General features: G+C 38.2%; 1 protein-coding gene across 2 annotated transcripts in view; it reads right to left on the bottom strand.

Moving 5' to 3' along the window:
• Positions 1-371: 371 nt before the first annotated feature.
• Positions 372-21519, bottom strand: part of LOC132384940 (pyruvate dehydrogenase (acetyl-transferring) kinase isozyme 2, mitochondrial-like) — a 30311-nt gene continuing 9163 nt past the window's right edge. The window contains exons 1-10 of one of the 2 annotated variants that reach the window (XM_059956596.1): positions 20770-21173; positions 17692-17763; positions 16907-17091; positions 16638-16727; positions 12032-12109; positions 11694-11770; positions 10158-10256; positions 9803-9913; positions 9552-9665; positions 372-2346 (exon numbers count right to left, since the gene is read on the bottom strand). In XM_059956596.1, the coding sequence (XP_059812579.1) occupies positions 2203-2346; positions 9552-9665; positions 9803-9913; positions 10158-10256; positions 11694-11770; positions 12032-12109; positions 16638-16727; positions 16907-17091; positions 17692-17763; positions 20770-21158 (1359 nt within the window). In that variant the 5' untranslated portion in view covers positions 21159-21173 and the 3' untranslated portion in view covers positions 372-2202. Of the gene's footprint in view, positions 2347-9551; positions 9666-9802; positions 9914-10157; positions 10257-11693; positions 11771-12031; positions 12110-16637; positions 16728-16906; positions 17092-17691; positions 17764-20769; positions 21174-21519 lie in introns of those variants that run through there. The other variant, XM_059956597.1, reaches the window with a different exon arrangement.

Consider the following 21519-nt stretch of genomic DNA (forward strand, 5'->3'; position numbering starts at 1 on the left):
AGGCCAATGTACCAAAAGCTCTCTTTGCTACCCTATCTACTTGTGACGCTACTTTTAGGGAATTTTGTATCTGTGTTCCCAGATCTCTCTGTTCTACTGTACTCATCAGTGCCCTACCATTTACCTTTTATGTTCTACCTTGGTTTTTCCTTCCAAACTGCAACACCTCACACTTGTCTGTATTGAACTCCATCTGAATATTCAACATCCGTCCCATTCAGATGGTACGTGAAAATCCAATTTGAGTTATTTGACATTTGAATTATTTCCATCATAATCATTCTAAGGCATATACAAACTAAATTCAAACTTCACAAACAATTTTGCTGCATGCAACCTAGAGTGAATGAAAGGGTAAATGCAAAATGAAATACAATTAAAATTATCCATTTTATTTAAAAATGATTTTAATAGTGCATTTTGAACCACATTTCAACAACTTTTAAGATTTAACAGAAATTAAAACAATGCTCTTTTCACTTTTTTTGTCAAGTTGAACATGTTTCTACTTTCAAGTCTATATGCAATGGTCGATGTACACAGATATACAAAAGTACTATGAATACAGAACCAAAACTAATCACACATTAGTGTTCATGTATTACAAAATTGAAGAAAGAAACAAGCAAACCAAATTAACAGATAGATTAACAAAACCCTATTAGTAAATGCCTCAGAATTTGAAAAACCAATTTTACTTTTCACACCAATGCAATCTTTGGCACATTCTATATAAAGCACATGCACAGTTGCATTCAGAATTAATATACAAATAAAAATAAACATGGAACATTTTACTAATATATTAAAATAAATCTGAATATTGAATAGGGAAGTTTGGAACATATACCATGTTGAGAAAGAGAGCAATTTCCAGGCAGCAGGTAATAGACAAATATAACATTGCCATGTTTAATGCAGTTGTGTTAAGTGATCTTTCTAGCAGATGAATAACCCTAATCATAAATCCCTGCCCAGCAGGTGGAAATAGGGAGTGATTGGAGCAGTGAGGTAGGGAAGAGGAAGCTTCTTCATAAAAAGACTGAGAATATAAAAGCAGACAGTCACTAATTATATAGTATTGCTCTGAATGTTCTTTTTGGCCTTCCCATGTTAAGGTTAACAGATATTGAGAAAAACCATTATATTTAGCATATTGATGGGGAGAAGTGGGAGCAGAATTTAAGCAGAATAAATATGGGTAGTACTTCCAGAAAAGGCAGCTGAGACCATTCAGCTGCTGTCACTATAAATTACAAAGGAAATTGACAAGGAAGATGGTTCTTTCTTGCTAGAGAATGCACAGCATGGAAATACAATATTGTAAATGTAATAATATAATGTAAAGCAAAGTTGATCCAGTCCCCCCCCCCCCACAAATGAAATTGGAAGTCAGGAAATAATGTGCCAAAGTGCCATTGCTTCATAATGAGTATATGCAGAGTAAAAAAACATGAAATAAAGAAATTAGAATGAATATATTAGTATGGTTAACAGAAACAATAGTGTGATGGTCTGAATGTTATATACATGTTCCTATACTTCAAAATATATTTCTAACTCATCCCAATGTCAACCAAGAGCCTTTGAAGATCATATGACTTCAGACTCAACAAACTCTACAACACAAAACATCTAACAAAAATGTTGACTTTAATAATACAATCATACATACCTCAATATTTTAATGTATCTTTACTGGATTGTGAAATGTCATTTAGACTAATAGCACACAGAAAATTTGTAACATAAAACATGACAAGTGAAATACGATCTTTCTTCATAGGAAAACAATCTGAAGTTCATCTGTGGTGTTTATAGGTAGGAAAAAAGTCTAGTCTCCTGTAATCTGGCTAACCTGGCCACATTCCTTATTTACCAATCTACTTTTAGTGACACCCGAAGTGCTTGCAATTGGGCTTGATAATCTTGGAATGCATTCATATTTATAATGCCATCTTTTTCCCTTCTTCTTACATATGTGATGTGTCTCAACACTGGATAGTGATATTCTATCAAAAAAGGTACAGGATCAACTCAAGGTTGATCACTTAGGAGACAGCATACTTCTATAATCCCCTCTATTCTACTAAAAGAACCATGCTGCATCTAAGAATCATATTCTGCGGCTGCCTGTTATTTCAAATGGTCATAGAGCTACATTTATTATTTTCCCTATAACTGAAGTGGCGGCTTTGTGCATCAGTGGTGGATCTTGTGTACAGCCAAGTTCTTTGGATCACTACTAGGTATGCACCAATCGTCAGCCTCATGATTATGTTGATAATGACGCCAGGCAGACTTGTTATAAACTGGTAGCCTTTCTACAGAATCTTTTGTTAGAGCCTGAAAAACAAATACTGAGAGTGAGCATGCAAATAAACATTTTAATAACAAGTCTGAAATGAAAAAAGAAATTAAGCATTTTCCTGGTTAACAAATGTCCAATAACCCCTATTTTGATAACAAAACAGAAATCATAATGTCTTACCTTGGTGATTTCCTTTTGGTTAGAATCATGATTTTAATAAGCATTGTCTATTTTTCTTGAGCTTTAAAGTAGTAAATGCTGGATGATACCGACGAGTTAAGTCTCTTCCTCATCAGTATCAGGAATGGAATGCATTCATTCCATTCCAGGAATGGAAGGCACAAATGGACATTGTGGAGCGATTAATCATAAACACAAGAAATTCTGCAGATGCTGGAAATCCAAAGCAGGTCAGGCAGCATCCATGGAAATGAACAAACAGTCAAACGCTTTGGGCGAAGAACCCTTCTTCAAGACTACAAAGGAAAGGGAAGATGCCAGAACAAAAAGGTGGGGAAGGAGGCTAGCAAGGTGATAGGTGAAGTCAGTCTGGTGGGAAAGGTAAAGTGCTGAAGGGGAAAGAATACGATAAGCAAGGAGAGTTGACCATAGGAGAAAGGGGGAGGAGACAGGCAGCTGAGAAGAAGCAAGAAGCTAGTGTGGGGAATACAAGAAGGGGAGAGGGAGGAATTTTTTTTTAAACTGTAAAGGGAAATCTATATTTATGCCATCAGGTTGGAGGTTACCCAGACAGAATACAAAATGTTTCTCCTCCACCCTGGTGGTGGCCTTATTGTGGCCATGATCCGCAATTTTGGAATGGGAGTGAGAATTGGAATTACAGGCAGTCCCCCAGTTATGAACGTCCGACTTACGGACAACTCGTACTTATGCACGGAGGGAGGAGAACGCTGTCCACCATTTAAAGTTGGATCACAACGCCATCCGCCATTTTAAGTCGTTGCTGTTAACTGTGTTGAGTATGTAACTTTGTATTTGGCTTAAATATTTCTTAGCAAGATTCACCCTGATTCCCCCTTTTCCAGTCAGCACCACCCCCACTTGTCTCATTTAACCTGTCTCAGTGCAGGTGGACTTTAGCACCAGGAGCGACCCACCGCCCACGGCTGCTGCTGTATTTTTTTTTAAGTGCAATCGTGAACAACAGCCAGATCAGAAATGCTGATCAACTAGTTCCTGAAGAGAACTCTGATAAGCCAGTCAGACGGTTCACTGCTGCTCAGTGATAGAAGATAAAATCTGCAGTTTTATGTTCCATTGCCAGAAAGCGATCACAATTGAAAATTAAATGGAAATAATAAAGCGATTGGAAAGAGGTGAAACGCCATCGGTCATTGGAAATGCTTTAGGCTACAGTCGGTCAACGATCAGAACAACTTTAAAGGATACAGGTAAAGGATAAAGATAAAGATAATGGAGCATGTGAAAGGCCTTGCCCCGATGAAAGCTACAATTATTACATTTTTTAAGTGTTTTATATGCATAGAAAGGTAAAATATATACTATATACTAAGATGTTTAACTAACTGACGCTAAATAATACCAGATGTACCTGTTCCAACTTACGTACAAATCCGACTTAAAGACGGACTCAGGAACGGAACTTGTTCGTAACCCAGGGACTGCCTGTAAATTATTCGGCCTCCAGGAAGTTCCATTTTTGGCAGGTGGAGTGGAGGTGCTTGACAAGTGGTCCCTCAATTTACAATGGGTCTCACCAATGTAGGAGGCCACATCGGGAGCACCAGATACAATAGATAACCCAACAGGTTTGCAGGTGAAATGTTGCCTCACCTGGAAGGACTGTTTAGGGTCCTGAACGGAGGTGAGAGAAGTTGCAAAATCTACTCCACGCGAGGGACTATAATCCCCATGGGAACCGGCACAAAAAAGGGCATGACACAAGGCCAAGAATGAACAAAAGGAGGTTTCCATGAAAATGAATCTTAAGATTGAAGCCCTAAGGACCTAAATTTGGTGCAGAAGTTTAAAGTCTATAAGGTGTGTGAAGGATCTTCATTCCTCTTCTCTGCAAATAATTACCGACCTTAAATGTGCCAATGCAAAACTATCACAAAATTACTAACAATCTTTATCTAACAGAATGCGACCTTAACTTTCATCTTTCCTCTATCAATCCCTTCTGCCACTCCAAACAAGCTTCCACTAACAACCTCTTTTAACATAGCAGGAACATCAGCCTAACATGGCCTGAGACCATCAATCTGCCACAGAGCCTATTACAGTAACCTCCTGCTGGGATCGAAATTGCCATGAATAAATTTAACTGACGATTAATTGAAATAACAAGCCACTCAGTTCAAAGGCAATTTAATGAAGGCAATAAAAACTGACCTTACTGACTCTGCAGAACCAGTAAAGGAAAACAAAAACATAAGGACACAATAGCCACAAATAAGTCTGGCCATGACCCAAAATACCTATTGTTCATCTGGCACAACCAACTGCTTCAAGATGCAAAGTCATGACTGACACACAAATAAATTTATCAACAAAATATTAATTTATCATTGCAGAGGAGTTGAATGTCTGATGCAACTTCAGGTTAATGCAGATTGTGCTGCACCAAATGGAAGTCTACAATTCTTCCAAGTTTCCTTGATACTCTGACTTGAGAAAAACTCAAATATACTGTAACTTATGGAGTGGAGTAAAGAGGTCACTGACCTCTCGTACAACAGCATGAACAGATGCTGTTTAAATTTCACCTCCAAAGGGCAAGACAAAGAAATTAATGATAGACAATAACTCAATTTCTACCTGTAAAGTGGTTCTAGTTTCAAGTCTGTGTCAGCAACATACAGACGATCTGTCACCAACTCATAGGCAAATCAATTTTTATTTAAAAAAGACTTTGCTCCTCCTTTTACTAGAGATAGAACTCCTCTCTAAACCTAGGCCTCCTGTCAACAGCCAACCTTTCTGCAAATCAGCAGACTGTGCAGGGCTCTTCTCATTTTCTTATACTTATTTCCAGTTAGTTTAAACAAATCATCTTTATTGCCCACAGAATCTCATGTTAAACTTTGGTCAATTCTATCAAATACTGACCAGCTACAACATATCCAAGCTAAATATCACTCTAATTAATAATCTAAAGGAATGATACTCAGAAGTAGGAGGTCTGAACTGAAGAGCAGAAAATGCTAAAAACAATCAGGTTAGGCAGCATCGATAGAGAGAAATGAGAATTAACAGTTCAGGTCAATTACCTTTGAACAAAATATCTTATTTCAATGGCCATGAAACCCATACAGAAAATCTGTTTTCTCCAAGGATGCACCCAGTCTGCTGTTTTAAAATGAAACTAGTCTTTTAATTTATTGCTCAAAGATCAGTGTGCAGATGTTGGCCACCTATTAATCTGAAAATTATATGCCCCCCCGTTATGTCATTAATGAGACTAACTGGAATGACAATTACTTCCCTTCAATATATAGTACGAGTAGAATTAACAGAAATAATACAGTTTTAATCAGAAAGGTTTAAATTTTCAATATTCTTCTGAAATGGGTTCTCAATGTATAACAAACAATTTCCTCCATAGAATACATACAGTATCTTAACTACACTAGATTGCTAGAGTTTTTGTAAAGAGTATTAGTTCTCTATTATGGTTGAATATGATCCAACCAAAAACATATTATTGGAAAAGAAACATTTTTTAGTCTGCTTGGGGAATGAGTTGGAATCATCTGACCTGGCAAGATTAGCTCCTTATAGAGAACATACCAGAGTAAAAAACATTACAAAAGCAAATCCCCATAACATTTGGGATCTTGTTTATTGGACTGCAAGGAGACAATGCTAATCATTTCAAACAGAAGACCCAGCAAGCAACAAGAATGTACTACAGATTAGTCAAAATGCTTCAAACAATACCATGCCAATTCAGTACTCAGCCTAACTGCCACAGATATACAGTAATCAGTGCAGACTTTTCATAGTTTGGTGACCATACTTTTGTTATAAGTATAACAAATGGACCACAAGGAATTCAATACAATTCCCTTGGTCTGTAGAAAGGATGCAGAGGAGCTTTGAAGAATACTGACAATTAAGTAAATGGGTAAGGGCACACAAATGAATAAAATGTGAAGAGATACGTCATCCACTTTGCTGGGAAAATGGAAAAGCAGAGCATTATTAAATGGTGATGGGAATGAAAGGCATTGCTGTGCAGAGGGACATGGACGTCCTTGGACAAGAATAATTAAATATACAGGTTCGACAAAAATTGGACTTTATTACACATAAATTTTATAATAATTAAAACATTTTTCACCATACCCTGTTAAGACAACATATACAGCATTATTCCCTTATGGAGCCCATCTACCAAAGAGTTTTCCTGAAAGTGTGCAGGTAGTGTTCACCTAATTGATTCATGGGATGTAGGTCTTTTGAATGGAGAGAGACTGACCAAGTAGGGCTCATATTCTGAGTTTAAAAGAATGAGAGATTATCTCATTAAAAAGTACAAATTCTTACAGGGCATTTCTGATCCACAGTTCATGCTTTTCTTAACTGTGATCTATACTATCAAGGATCATTGTCTTTAGTTAATTGGTCAAACATTCAAGACATTGAAATTTCTTCACCCAGAGGATTATAAATCTTTGGAATTCACAATCAAAGAGGTCCATGGAAGCTCAGTTGCTGAGCATATTCAAGACAGAGAGGGACAGATTTTTAGATATTCACAATATTTAGATTTAGTGTAGACGGTGCTGCTGAGGAAAAGGTGAGCCCTGATCCTATTGAATAGTAGAGCAGACCAAAGGGGCCAAATGATCTATTTCTGCTGTGTGTTATGTTCTTTCTGTTAGCAAGTTCTGTTTGTTCAATGTCTTGTATAAAGATTGTTAATGTAGTTCAAAATGAACAGCACAGAACCCAAAATCAGTTTTTCATCCCCAAAATTCTAAAATGTTAACAGGTAACTCCAGGCACATCATCAACGTCATTTTTTAAATTTTCAAACTAACGTCTTATGGGATGTCACAAATGCTACTGAAGTACCTAGGAGAAATGTTTCCCACACCTTAACTGCTGGAAGATCTGTTCATGTCCATCACAGGGAAATTCCCAAGCAGAAGCAGTGGCATATCCTCACTGCCACGGGATGGATCATGAAGTCCAACAGGACAGCATGAACCTTCATTGATAAAAGTCAGGTAAGGAAATGCAGGCATTATCAAGTGACTTCACTGTGAGGAGGAAAATACATTAAAAAAAAACTATCTGATTTTAATTATATTTTAAGTGTACCTGTTTCTATTAACTTTTAAATGTTAATATTGTCGTGTCACACGTTTATCAGATATATTCATAAACATTCACTTTCAATGCAAAGGTTCACAGCTATTACACAGGGGCCTCACTCCTGCTCTTCATTTTGAGCCAGCCACTGTGACGGAAGGAATCTTATACTTGCCAGTATCATGAGAGCTCTCCTTCTTGAAGGCCCTACAACAATGGAAGAAAATCGGGGCCCAGGGCATACACAACAGAATGAGATCTGCCCCAAGAAATACTCTCATACAAACTTCTAATTAAATTAAGAAAGTGCACAAATTACTTTCTAGGCAATAATTGCATAGAATTATAAATATATAATCATTAATTAATGAAAACCAAACTGGGTAACTCTCTGTTGAGATCTAGACAATGAGTTTAGTAATGAAAACTAATTAAGTAAACTTTTTCTTGATGGGCACCCTCAAGAATGCTACATAGGGTAAAAGACAGAAGCAAGATTCATGGGTGTTCAAGTTACTTTAGTAAAATTAAACTCTGTACAGAAAGTTGTCAATTACAAATGAAACATATCCCATAGAACTGCTCAGACTAAGGGCATATTAACATTTCCATGGACTCCAGTAGTCCATATCTAAATCATATTAACTTGCAGAGAGCAACACCATCTCCGCTTGGTCAATATCCAGACAGCAACAAATGGGAAAGACTCATTTACAAACATCATGTCTGTTAAGAGACATTTTCATTTTCCAGAGAACTATAGGATAGCCTGCATGTTGAACACAAAAGCATTATGAAGAGTCACAAACACAGCACATTCTTAAATTGAATACCATCCTTAACTACTGCACAAAGATTTCTCAATTTCTGTAATTAACTTGACTATCTTTGCATACTATTTTCCTGTTCAGCTCTCTAGGTGATGCTCATTTGATCTCTGACTTGAATCAGTATTACGTCCCAGTTTGCATGTGACCACCCCCCCCCCCCACTCTTGATTTGATGATTGCTTCTTCCTTTCACCTTCTTAACCTTCTTTAAATGCATGGCAACTGTTGTCTATCATCTGAAATTTCTTGTTTGGCTTGCTCTTCTCTCCAACACTTTAAAATAGTTGCTCTCCATTTTTCTGATTTTATATTTCTGCCATCCTTTTTAGTTTCAAAAAGCTGGTTTTGCTCCCCCCCCAAAAAAAAACGTTTGTTCTTTCATCACTACAGAAGGTGTTACTACAGTTCTGGAAGTGACCCATGTCCCCTGAAAATACTTCTCATTTTTCCTCTTGTCAAAAATATGCAATTAACAAATTAGCATTTTGCAGGTTTATCATCATGATCACAGCCCTATTGATAAAAAATTTAGTTTTACGTATTTAAGATATAATTATATGGTATTTCTATGAAGTATTTGAATGCTTAATACATTGCGGTTTATTATACATCTTTCAAGTCAGTCCCATTTTAATTTAGATATAGCACTTGCATCAAAAGCCAGAGGCTGCAGTTTGAAACCCCACTCTAGAGGGGCAAAAAACATAACCCAGCCTAACAGCTCAGTATAATATTTATGAACTACTGGACTCTCTTACCTAGATGCAAAACATCCCAGAGAACGACATGTAAAGGAAAAAAAGATAGCTGCTAGACAGTAATCAATGGTAGTAATTACCAGCATTATGAAAATAGATAATAGATAATTTGAGCATTCTATTACTTTTTGTGGAATAATGTGATCTACATCTAATAAATTACTTTGGAGAACCCAGAGCCTTACAAATATGTTATATTAATCAAAGTCTTTTCTGACCCTATCTGGTTTTAACCATAATAATTGACTGTCAACCCCAATTTTACAATGTCTTGCTCTGCTTCATTCAGGAGTAGTGGATGAAATGCTAACATGTTATTCAATTACTCAGTGAAAAGCAGAAGCTTACCTTTAGGTAAATGACCGCATCTGTCCCAAAACCCTCCATTGAACAGAGCTGAAGGTCCCCTTGAAAGTACTTGGCATAAAGTCTTGAAATAGGCAGCCCATACCCAAAACCAGCCTAAATACATTAAAAAAAAAATTGCTTAAGGAGACCATACTTCTAAGTGAGAGGATTCAGTCAGTGGTGAAATAATTCTGTATGTACAGTAGTTTACCTCCTTATCTAAGTAAGGCAATGTATAAATAGATGCATACCAGTGGTGCACCTCCAGAACTTCCCAAGTGTGGTTTTGGAGCTGTGCTATACATGTAACTGAACAACCGGTCTATCTTGCTTAAGGGGACGCCTCCACCTTTATCACTCATCTATGTACAAAAAGAATGATTAAAAGAACATTAATTATTCTGTTTAATACTGCAGAACCCTAATATATGATCAAAATTCCTTAACCATGAAAACAATAAAGTTTCAGAAGTGGAAGAGTGCAGCTTTGATTTTTTTTAAAGAAACATGTACCATGTGGTTTAGAAGTAGAAGGTTAAATAACAAATTTGAATACTTTGTCTCATAAAACAAATCAAGTTTAAAAAAAACACTAAATACTTTCACCTTAATTGTAACATCTTCTCCACCCAATGCAATTCTTACGTTAATGGGTGGAAGATGAGGACTGGATTCATGATTTTCCACAGTAGCTCTCATGGCGTTCTTGAATAGAAACAAAAACATTATTGAATTTATTTGCTAAATAGGTGTAGCAGTCACCAAGGCAATGCCAATCAATTAATATTAAAAACCTATTGACCAATACAAGATGAACCATAGGTGAACTAAGAATAACTTTTAAAATCCATTTCATAAATTTACTAACTGTAAAATACAATTTATATTAACAATATTGCACAGGTAGAAAATTGTTTCTTAAGAGAACTAATGGATTATTTACTATTGTACATGAAGGATTAATATTAGCATAAAATATTTGATGAGCAATTCAACTCCACTGCAGTAATAACGATGTAATTGTAACTCAAATCCAGTTATGTTGACTTGCAAGTGAAAGTTGCATCATAATACAGTGCAGTATTTAATTGTCACTTATTAATCATTTGATTCAAAATCAATGAAAGTTTGTTAGCAATCTAGTACTTGGCTTCTGCTGCTGCTTAGTCAGTTTCACATTACTGAGCTGTTGCTTACCTACTGCTGTTCAAATTTCACTGAAGGACTTAATTAAGTTTCTAAGCTTCCAAGCTGTTAAACCACAAACTGCTTTGCATACTCTAGAATGGAGTATTTTGCAATAGGAATGAAGACTAGGGAGAGCAAACCACTTTGCGAGGTGCCATGTGTTATCACAGAGTTTCAGCAATGAAAGTTACAGTTATTTAATGTCAAATTATCATTGTTCCTTATGAGTGAACCAGAGTGGATGAGACAAGTTGGATGAAATTGGCAACAAAGTTGCAATCTTAAGATACCTGATAAAGAAAACAAATATATTTTGCACTCAGTGAATAATGTTCACTATCTGAGGCCTCCGAAATTCAGAATTGACCATGGATATTGCATCCTAGCTGTCTAGATACACAAGCCTGGGCAGTATGATATGGAGAGCAAGCTCCCCCTCCACACACAGCTGATGAACCCAAAGGAATGGCAGAAACCAAATAGTTTGGTACCAGCAGCATTGCAGGAGTTGCCAGTCAGCATTGAACTCATTGTAGGACTACCTTACTGACTCCGGATTTCCCCTCGGGGTTTACTCCCAAAGCCTTCCCCATGAGTAGGTTTGGAGGGAGGCAAGGCAGCGGAGGTTTGAGGTGAAAGTTTTCCTTTTCCTAGATGAGCTGCCAACCACGGCTGACGAGTTCCACTGGCCCAAAGCGACTGGTTAAGTCACCCGCCTTTGCCCCTTCTCCTGTCAGTAGAAACTGTTCCGCCAGGCTTAGAAGCTAAGCCACAAGTGAAGGCCTGGAGTTGGACTTCTGAGGTGCACCCCATCTGTTCACTACTTCCACTGAAATTTAGAGCTCAGCTTTTTTCCCCTACAAAAAAACTAAAACTACACAGAGATGATCAGACATAAAACCTTGGTAATAATAACAACAACTGCAATTATTCATGCAATAGCTTGTTTCTTACCTTGAAAAGTTCAAACAGCATGTGGTAGAGATGTGATGGCACATAAACAATGTGGACTGGTCCTGAACTACTCACAGCTGGAATAATACATACCATTTATAAATTTTCTTTCTAAGAAAGTTAATCATGCATCACAAACATAAACAATTGCTTTGCATCAACTAGACAGGGATGACAAAAAATGGTTAAGTATAAATTGGATAACTCTGTATCTATACAAAGTTGAGATATGGCATCAGATTTCAAAGTTTTAAGCAAATATTTTCTTTTAAACAGCTATGTTAAAAAAAAATGCCACAACATCAATAAATGGTGTCAAATAACTCAAGGTGCCTTACCATTGTATTGGTCCACTTCCAGGGTTGGGGAGTCCATATAATATTGGTCACAAAGCAGTTTGGCAGTTTCATAGGCATCTATGAATAGACAAGCCAACATGAACCAGCTTCAATGTCATGACAATTATTTTACACAAACATTCACTGGATGCAGAGTTTCTACAGTTCAGTTATATGGACATGGATTATATTTGGTGGCAAATCACAAAATGGAACTTCATCACAGATTAATAAGATTAGAATGCTCTTTTGACTCCATGCCTAGAGACAAGAGAACAAGCAGCATCAAGAAAAAATGCATACTAGCTGAAAGCACGCCGATTGAATCAACAAAATCCATATCTATGTGGCTTTTACTGACTGATAATATTAGCACAGGTGAAGGATCAGATATTAATAAATGTACAATGGAACAGAAAGAAAATAATTTTTAAATATTTAAATCATTGCTGTGATCACTTTTGTTATACTAAATGAAGAATTTGTTTTAGAAAGACTTGGTACTAACTGCAATACAAATTTCTGAAAAATATTAATTACACTAGCCTGGATTTTGCATGGTAACTGTAAAATTATTTTTGCCCAAATCTGGATGTTGCTATTATATACCTAATTTATTTGATAACAACATCCACACAGTGTTTAAACACAAATCTGAAAGCTGTTGTTAGTGATTTGCTGCTAGGCTGTGTGCAATGAAAGTCTCTTGCCATTGTTTAGCTTAAATTTAGAAACTTGTGGTAATTACTAGGATGTAAAAAACACCATGACAGATTTGAAATACAAAGGATATTCTCCTTTAGATTTAAATATAAAGGAACATCTACAAAAGCTTCACGGGAAAAAATAAGGAAAAGCCTAAAATGTCATTAAAGTTTATTAAATCATTTTGAATTTTTAAGAAGCCACACCTCAGAAACATCCAAAAGGCTTCATACTATGAAACACTTCCACCACCAAGTCCAGAAGCATAACCTAGCTGATTGGCAACCATGAGGAAATCTGCAGATGCTGGAAATTCAAGCAACACACACAAAATGCTGGTGGAACACAGCAGGCCAGGCAGCATCTATAGGGAGAAGTGCTATTGACGTTTCGGGCCGAGATCCTTCGTCAGGACTAACTGAAAGATAGTAAGATATTTGAGAGTAGGAAGGGGAAGGGAAAATGCAAAATGATAGAAGACCGGAGGGGGTGGGGTAAAGCTGAAAGCCAAACAAGTGATTGGCAAAAGGGATACAAAGCTAGAGAAGGGAAAGGATCATGGGACAGGAGTGCTAGGCAGAAAGAAAGGGGGAAGGGAGCATCAGAGGGAGAAGGAGAACAGGCAGAGTGATGGGCAGAGAGAGAGAAAAAGAACTAAATATATCAGGGATGGGGTAAGAAGGGGAGGGCATTAACTGAAGTTAGAGAAGTCAATGTTCATGCCATCAGGTTGGAGGCTACCCAGCCAGTATATAAGGTGTTGTTCCTCCAACCAGAGTGTGGCTTCATCTTGACAGTAGAGGAGGCCATGGATAGATGTATCAGAATGGGAAGGGAATGTGGAATTAAAATGTGTGGCCACTGGGAGATACTGCTTTCTCTAGCGGACAGAGCATAAGTGTTCAGCGAAACGGTCTCCCAGTCTGCGTTGGGTCTCGCCAATATATAAAAGGCCACACCGGGAGCACCGGAAGCAGTATACCACACCAGCCGACTCACAGGTGAAGTGTTGCCTCACCTGGAAGGACTGTCTGGGGCCCTGAATGGTGGTGAGGGAGGAAGGGCAGGTGTAGCACTTGTTCCGCTTACAAGGATAAGTGCCAGGAGGAAGATTGGTGGGAAGGGATTGGGGGGGGGGGGGGGGGGTGACTGGACAAGGGAGTCGCGTAGGGAGCGATCCCTGTGAAAAGCAGAACGCGGGGGGGGGGGGGGGGAAGGAAAGATGTGCTTGGTAGTCGGATCCCGTTGGAGGTGGCGGAAGTTACGGAGAATTATACGTTGTATCCGGAGGCTGGTGGGGTGGTAGGTGAGGACAAGGGGAACCCTATCCCGAGTGGGGTGGTGGGCAGATGTGCGGGAAATGGGAGAGATGCGTTTGAGAGCAGAGTTGATGGTGGAAGAAGGGAAGCCCCTTTGTTTAAAAAAGGAAGACATCTCCTTCGTCCTGGAATGAAAAGCCTCATCATGAGAACAGATTTGGCGGAGACGGAGGAATTGTGAGAAGGGGATAGCATTTTTGCAAGAGACAGGGTGGGAAGAGGAATAGTCCAGGTAGCTGTGAGAGTCTGTAGGCTTATAGTAGATATCAGTAGATAGGCCGTCTCCAGAGATGGAGACAGAAAGATTAAGAAAGGGGAGGGAGGTGTCAGAAATAGACCAGATAAATTTGAGGGCAGGGTGAAAGTTGGAGGCAAAGTTAATGAAGTCAACAAGCTCAGCATGCGTGCAGGAGGCAGCGCCAATGCAGGCGTCGACGTAGTGAAGGAAAAGAGGGGGACGGATACCCGTGTAGGCTTGGAACATGGACTGTTCCAAGCATGAAAGCTTCACGGGAAAAAATAAACAAAAAGGCAGGCATAACTGAGACCCATGCGGGTGCCCATGGCTACACCTTTGGTTTCGAGGAAGTGGGAGGAGCCAAAGGAGAAATTATTGAGAGTAAGAACTAATTCGGCTAGACGGAGGAGAGTGGTGGTAGAGGGGAATTGGTTAGGTCTGGAATCCAAAAAGAAGCGGAGAGCTTTGAGATCCATTACTATCTTTCCTTTCAGTTAGTCCTGACGAAGGGTCTAGGCCCGAAACGTTGACAGCATTTTTCCCTGCAGATGCTGCCTGGCCTGCTGCGTTCCACCAGCATTTGTGCGTGTTGCATAGCTGATTGCCAAAGTTTCTTCACAGTTTATGAGAAGGGTTGCCGATGGCCAAAATGATGAAGAATCCTTTGACATTGTCCAGAGAATCAGCTCAAAGAAACCCTCCAGTTGTTTTTAAAAAGTTTCCACTGGAAGGATTGCCATTTTAGGTACTGACCAATTTAGTGCACAATAAAAAAAGACACTTCTGATTAATTAAATCATATCTGTTAGTCAAGTTGGGGAAAATTGGAGATTTAACTCAATGTTAACCAAGTTATTATTATTACTAAGTTATTATTTGACAGTAACAATTATTTACAAATTATATGTTTTGTACTCTAAACACATAACATGGTGATGTATCTATCATAAAAAACATGTTTATACACCAAATACAGTATGACTGTATTTTGAATGTTGGCACATTTACAAACATACTTTGTTTATTTTAAAGGATAGTTTAGTATGGACAGCCAAATTTATGCTAAGAACATAAAAATTGTAAGAGCAAGTTCTGTGGCTTAACAAGTCACAGAATCATGGCAGATCTGATCTTCGCCTCAGGTCCACTTTCCTACTTGTTTCTCATAATTCCTAACTTACCCACAGACTCAAAGTTGATCTATTCTCAATGAGCTAGCCCTTCATGGACTCTAGGAATTCAAGGATTTGTAACAGATGGAGAGAAGTTCCTCCTTAACTTAAATAAACAACCTCTTACTCTGAAGCTATGCCTACAAGATCAAGCTTCTGCATGATTACAAACATCCCCTTCACACTTAGTCTGTCAAGGTCCCTCAGAATTGTTTCAATTAGATCATCTTTCATTTTTCTGAATTATAATGCCTACAGATTTAGCTTGCTGAAGGACAAATATTAACAGAAGTACTATTATCTAAAATTCTAATGCTGAGTTGCAGATTCTAAAATAATGAATTTAGTTACATGTCATTGTAAGAGAAGGCTTCATTGACCACATTACTAATCACTATCATAACTGATCCACCGCAACTGGAAAGGAAGAAAATTACCAAGGGTGGGATTCCAACAAAAATATTCTTTAAAAGTGAGGTGCAATGAAAGTTGCACCACAGCAACAATCTTATCACCAATACTACAGAATCTGTATCTGGGCTAGATAGACCTTCTGTATAATACTGTCAGCCTTGAAGTAGATACAAACCAGATAGTAAATGCGTTAGCACCTTTAACCAATGGAAGCCCAAGTCAAACTCTAGTATGCAAACACAGCCACAAATATCAATAACTAGGATACATAATCAAGGATTGCAACCACTGACCTACTGAAAGGTACATGGCCTACATTTACTTTTTCTTATCAGCTGCCATAACCTGACACCAAAGTCTGGTCATCAAGATACTAGTTGATATCATCAAAACATATAATATGAAACCATTTTGATGTTGACTAGGAAAATAATCACTGATGTTTTTTTCATGTTTCTCTTCATTGGCCATTTTGAAGAGAGATAATCCCTAAGTTAATGTCACTGTCTGTCCATGGAAGCTTACGTGAGCAAGTTACCACATTTCCGATATTACACTCTAAAAAAGATTTCATTACCTGCAAAGAGCTTAGTAATATTATGAAAGGGACATAAAAGAATCCATTGAAATCTACAGAAATTTAAATATACAGAAAAATAGGAATTCCTTCTGTGGACTTTCATTCAACATGGACCCCCATAACTCTTTAAAAAAAGTTAAAGGAAATTCCCTAATTAAGGAAAAACAAAATCACTTACCTCTAACAACAGCAACAACTTCACAGTCAGGATCAATACTGCCTATATGCTTTGGGTGTGCTGGATTTGTTGTGCCACCAAAAATTAATGCTGAAGGAAAGGAAGTACATATTTATCTGACACAAATAGGTTCAGTTAAAACACATGAATATGTCAAAACAAGATAAATTTACATGTCCAACACAGTTCACTGTTCAGTACTACTACAAATCAATGTTCTATGAAGTAGCTCTATAAAGCATGGGCCTCTTGAAATTGATAACACTTACTATGTTGATTGATGAGCATTCGAATAGAAATCCGGCTCATGTAAAATCGATCTAGAAAGTACTGTATATTCTGACTGGTGACACTGTCTTCATAAAATGATTCTTTGTATTCAATCACACCTTGGGCCATAGTTGGAACAACTTCATTGTGCCTATTCCTGATTGTAATTAGTGTATCTGTGAAACTAAGAATACACATATAATGTAAAAACCACACCCTCAAACACTGTTCTTTTACATCAAATCAGACGTTATTACAGTATATGCAGGAATTCTTTGGAAGCCACCTTAGTTACTATAATGTACCTAGATACTTGCCCAAAATTTTGGCAGTATTTTATTTCCGAATCACATTTGCAGTAACTTGATGCTGAAATTCAGAAAGAATGAATAGGTGGCAATATACTGCAGTAAATTATCCTAGTAATGAAGATGGTCAAAATTGGATTCCTACAATTAACAACTCACATCCATGTTGGGGAATTTTGAATTTTGATACATTATGTTTCAATACGATTCAATAAAATTAGTACAAACTTAACCTGTTATTCACATTTTTTTTTTACATACAATATTTAAGAATGTTATCTCCAGCCAAAGAGCAAAATTAAAAATTACAGCTTTTAATTTCACAATCCAAGTCCACACATATCCAAAAGCTTTTAAAAAAAAAAGCCCCAATAAACCTCATACCTAGTAAAGGGTGAATAGCTGAATATTTTGATGAAAAACAATAAGCAACGACTATAAACACAACTTAAAGTATTATTTAAATAAAAACCCACCTTGATAAAACACTGTGATCATCAGGGTTCCGATTATAAAACTCAAGAATATCCGAGAGACTTTGAACATACCTATATGAAAAAAAGGCATGATTAGAATAATTTGCAACATAAAATAGACTTTTCTATTGGATTCCAACACAAGACATATTGACCAGGTGAATATACATACACAAAAGTTCAAATTGATATGTGATCTTCTGGTTGTTAAATTCTGGGGAGATGGTGTAAGGGAGAAATTACACATGACTGGAGGTTGACTTTTAATGGAGTAGCAAAATTAAATCTATCCATACTATTTCTGTAGCACAAATACAGAGTTGATGTTTAAAATTAAACAGCTCCAAATTACTGGAGGTTGGCCAAGCATCGACAACAGTGAGTTTTTACTTCAAACATTCACAGGTAATTTTTGAAAATATTACAAACGCTTTAAATGTCAATGGAAGCAACTTCAGCAATAATGCTAGATTGTAATTGAATGATGGGTTAAATCCAGTCTTTTTCCAAATTTGACAATTGCTTCATAAACTCTCATCATATATGCTTTGATAGAAAAAGACAAAGGTCTTCTAAATTCTAAAGTTTATAATCACATTTTTAAAAAAAAATAGGACAGCATGCCAGCCATACTTAAATAAATGTTTTTAAGGTGCCTGGCAATAAATCACCAATTTTCTCCAATACAAACAAATCAGTGCTGAAAAATTCAGGTGGAGTAACTGCAAGAGCACAAGAATAGGATAGACTGTACTGATAGGCGAGGTACTACTTTTCTTTTTATCTTTACCTCAGTGAATAAAATCCCCATTTAATCACTTCTGCAGTAACTATAATGATCTCTAATTCCAACATTTGACTATTGAATGGTTAAAATCACCCATAACAAATATGCACCAGTTACTTCCCATAAATAATAATCCTCAGTGTTTTCTGAAGGTGTATAGAAACTGACTGGCTTTGGAAACTAAGACTAATTGCTCGACTATAAAGGGAGTAGAGTGTTATTACTTGATTGCCTGGACACTAACCCCAAACAGGATCAATACCTACAACAAGTGTACAATGCACAGTACAAACAGCATGCACTTTTGGTTCACCTAATTAAGACAACTTTTCAGCAAATAATCTGCCAGGTCAGCATGCATGAGACACTGAAACTGGAAACAATTGCATAGCAAAAGGACATGCTAATCAATGCCTTTGCAAGTACCATGTACCACATTTCCTAAGTGGCAAAATGTCAAATTTAATGGAGAACATTTTTGAGATTATATTTCCATGCAAGGACTGAGATCTTCTGGTCTTTAGTAAAAAGTGCCTTTTTTGCGCAAGCAATTCTGTAACACAGTGGCTGCAAACAATCCAAAAGAAATCCTTATCAATAATTTTAAAGATCACAAATGATAGTTTTAGGTACCCTTAACACTGCAAATGAGTAAATTTTTATATTATGTTTGACAAGATCTAGAATGACTCAACATCCCACCCAAGATATGGAAATAATATACACATGCAGATATAACAAAGACAGATATAATAATGGATGCTCAAAGATACACATCTCATTAAAAAGACAGGTAGGTGAACAGAGTGTTAGGTGGTAAATAATCAAATTAAACCCCTAGCAAGAAGAGATGTAAGATCAGCAGACTACAAGGGTAAAAAGTCTCTGGTGGGAGCTATACAGTGGGGTACAAATCACACCAGAAGACAGAAAAAGCATGCAAGAAAGGCAATCCAATGGAAATCATTGGGAACTTCATTATGCAGGTAGACTGGGAAAAAATCAGGTTCGCATTTGATGCCGAAAGAATTTGTAGAAGGCTTTTCAGAGGAGCTTGTGGAACAAGGGAAAAGGGATTTTGGATTTGGTGTTGCACAATGAACTGGATTTGATTAGGGAGCTTAAGGATAAGGAATCCTTAAGAGGTAGTGAATATAACTTGATAGAATTCACCTTGCAGTTTGCGAGGAAGAGGCTGAAATTACAAGGATCGATCTTACAGTTGAGTAACGGTAACAATAGAGGCTTGAGAGAAGAGCTGGCCAAGCAGGGAGCAGCAAAGGCAGGTGTGTCTGGGAATAATTTAAAAGATGCATGATAATTTGTAAAGGGGGTTCTTCTTTTTCTTTGTTACTGCGTATGTTAATCAAAATGGCTTCTTCGTTTTGTTAAAAGTAGGACTGCTTCTTCGTTGCAAGAGAGTGCTGGAAGCTTGTTTGGGTTAAAATTTACTGATAACGAGAATTGTATTCCTTTGTTAACCAATTGGGATTAATGTTGTTCTTTCTTCTGAGTCTGTAAGCTATTCTTGGCGGGCTTTTGGGGAGATCAGCACGCGGGGGTGAGAGAGAGAGGAAGCAATGCTGTAAACTGGGCGAGGAACGGACCCCAAGCGGGGGTCTGAGGCCAGGAAGTATCCCGAGGAGAGGAGATGAAGATAGATGTGCTTGGTTGACCACTTTGGGTGGTCCTGAGCTGCGAGTCAAGGAGTTCAGAGGGGATTGACTTGAGCCAGAAGACTTCAGTAATTGAGCTCCAACGGTTGTGCACAAAGTGGTTTGGACTTCGATAAGTTTGGGACCTTTTCTTTATTTTCTTTTCCTTCATATATACTGTAAGGTTATTAATCACTTAGTTATAGTAATCTTTATAAATTGTAATCATTTAATCGCATATGTTGTACCGTCTCTCTCCCCTACCAAATAAAAGTCACGTCCTCATGACTATTAAATAACTCGCCACCCTTTCTGCCAACACACCCTAACCCAAGCACAAACAGTGACATTTGCTCCCCACACAGTAAACCTCACAACCTGTTCCTCAGGCGCTACATAGGCCGATTTATCTGGGAGTTCCCTAACCCTCTGAGACCTCCGTACCCCCTCACCTAACCCCTTCAGGCTCGGACACAACTGGGGATACCTCGGGCCCGCTACCAACTCCTCTCTCAACCTCTCACTCATGCCCCCCACTGCACACAGCTAACTCTCCCCACTATACCTGACTCAGTGGGAGTAGGGCCAAAGGTCTCTTCCTCAATCGAGGGAAAGTCAGCAAAAGGCAGCATGTACCACACATCCAGCACATCATCCTTCGAATCCGTATTCTTCTTCATTTCTGCGATCGGTAGCTGCTGTTTGATCTTCTCCAAACGGAAACACGTGGCTTGCACTGCTCCTGCAGTCTCTTCAGCCTCCTGCAATTGAGATATCAGCTTCTTCTCTGGCCCCTGCAACTCTCGCCACAGGCTCAGCAGTTCTGACTCACGCATCCCGGCCATCTCAATCTGGGACGCAGTTACTCCAACAGCTTCTTCCACCCCGACCTGAAAAGCAGCAGTTAAAGATTGGTCAGCCTCCAGTTCAGTATTCACTGCACTTATCCCCAGCTTTTTCTTCCTCATGACTTCTTCCAGATCAACTTTCAGGCTTTGCACTTCATTTGAACTGTCGATGGTCATCTTCAGGTTCCCTTCAAGCTTCTGCTTCCCTCTTCCGAGATTTGTCCGCAGTTTCTTCACCTCCGCAAACTCCCCTCTCTAGGCTCTCAGTTTGCTGTTGCCCTCAGTCAGACAACTTTCTTCGTTTTCTCCAACTTGTAAGTTTTCCCACTGGATCCAGATCACTCTCTCCAGTCTCTCCATCTTCATGTCAAACTTGATTCCGTAGAGACAGTCACTCACCAGCTGCGACCTTCGCCAGCCCTGGCACGTGTCCAGAAAACATTTTAACCCTGTAGTTCTCAGCCGCTCCTGCAACAACCTCACTTCATATTCTCCCGAGGCAAAGCCAAATACCAGGAGGTCATCCACATACACCAAA

The sequence above is a fragment of the Hypanus sabinus genome, chromosome X1 (assembly GCF_030144855.1).
Source record: "Hypanus sabinus isolate sHypSab1 chromosome X1, sHypSab1.hap1, whole genome shotgun sequence".
NCBI classification, from domain to species: Eukaryota; Metazoa; Chordata; class Chondrichthyes; order Myliobatiformes; family Dasyatidae; genus Hypanus; species Hypanus sabinus.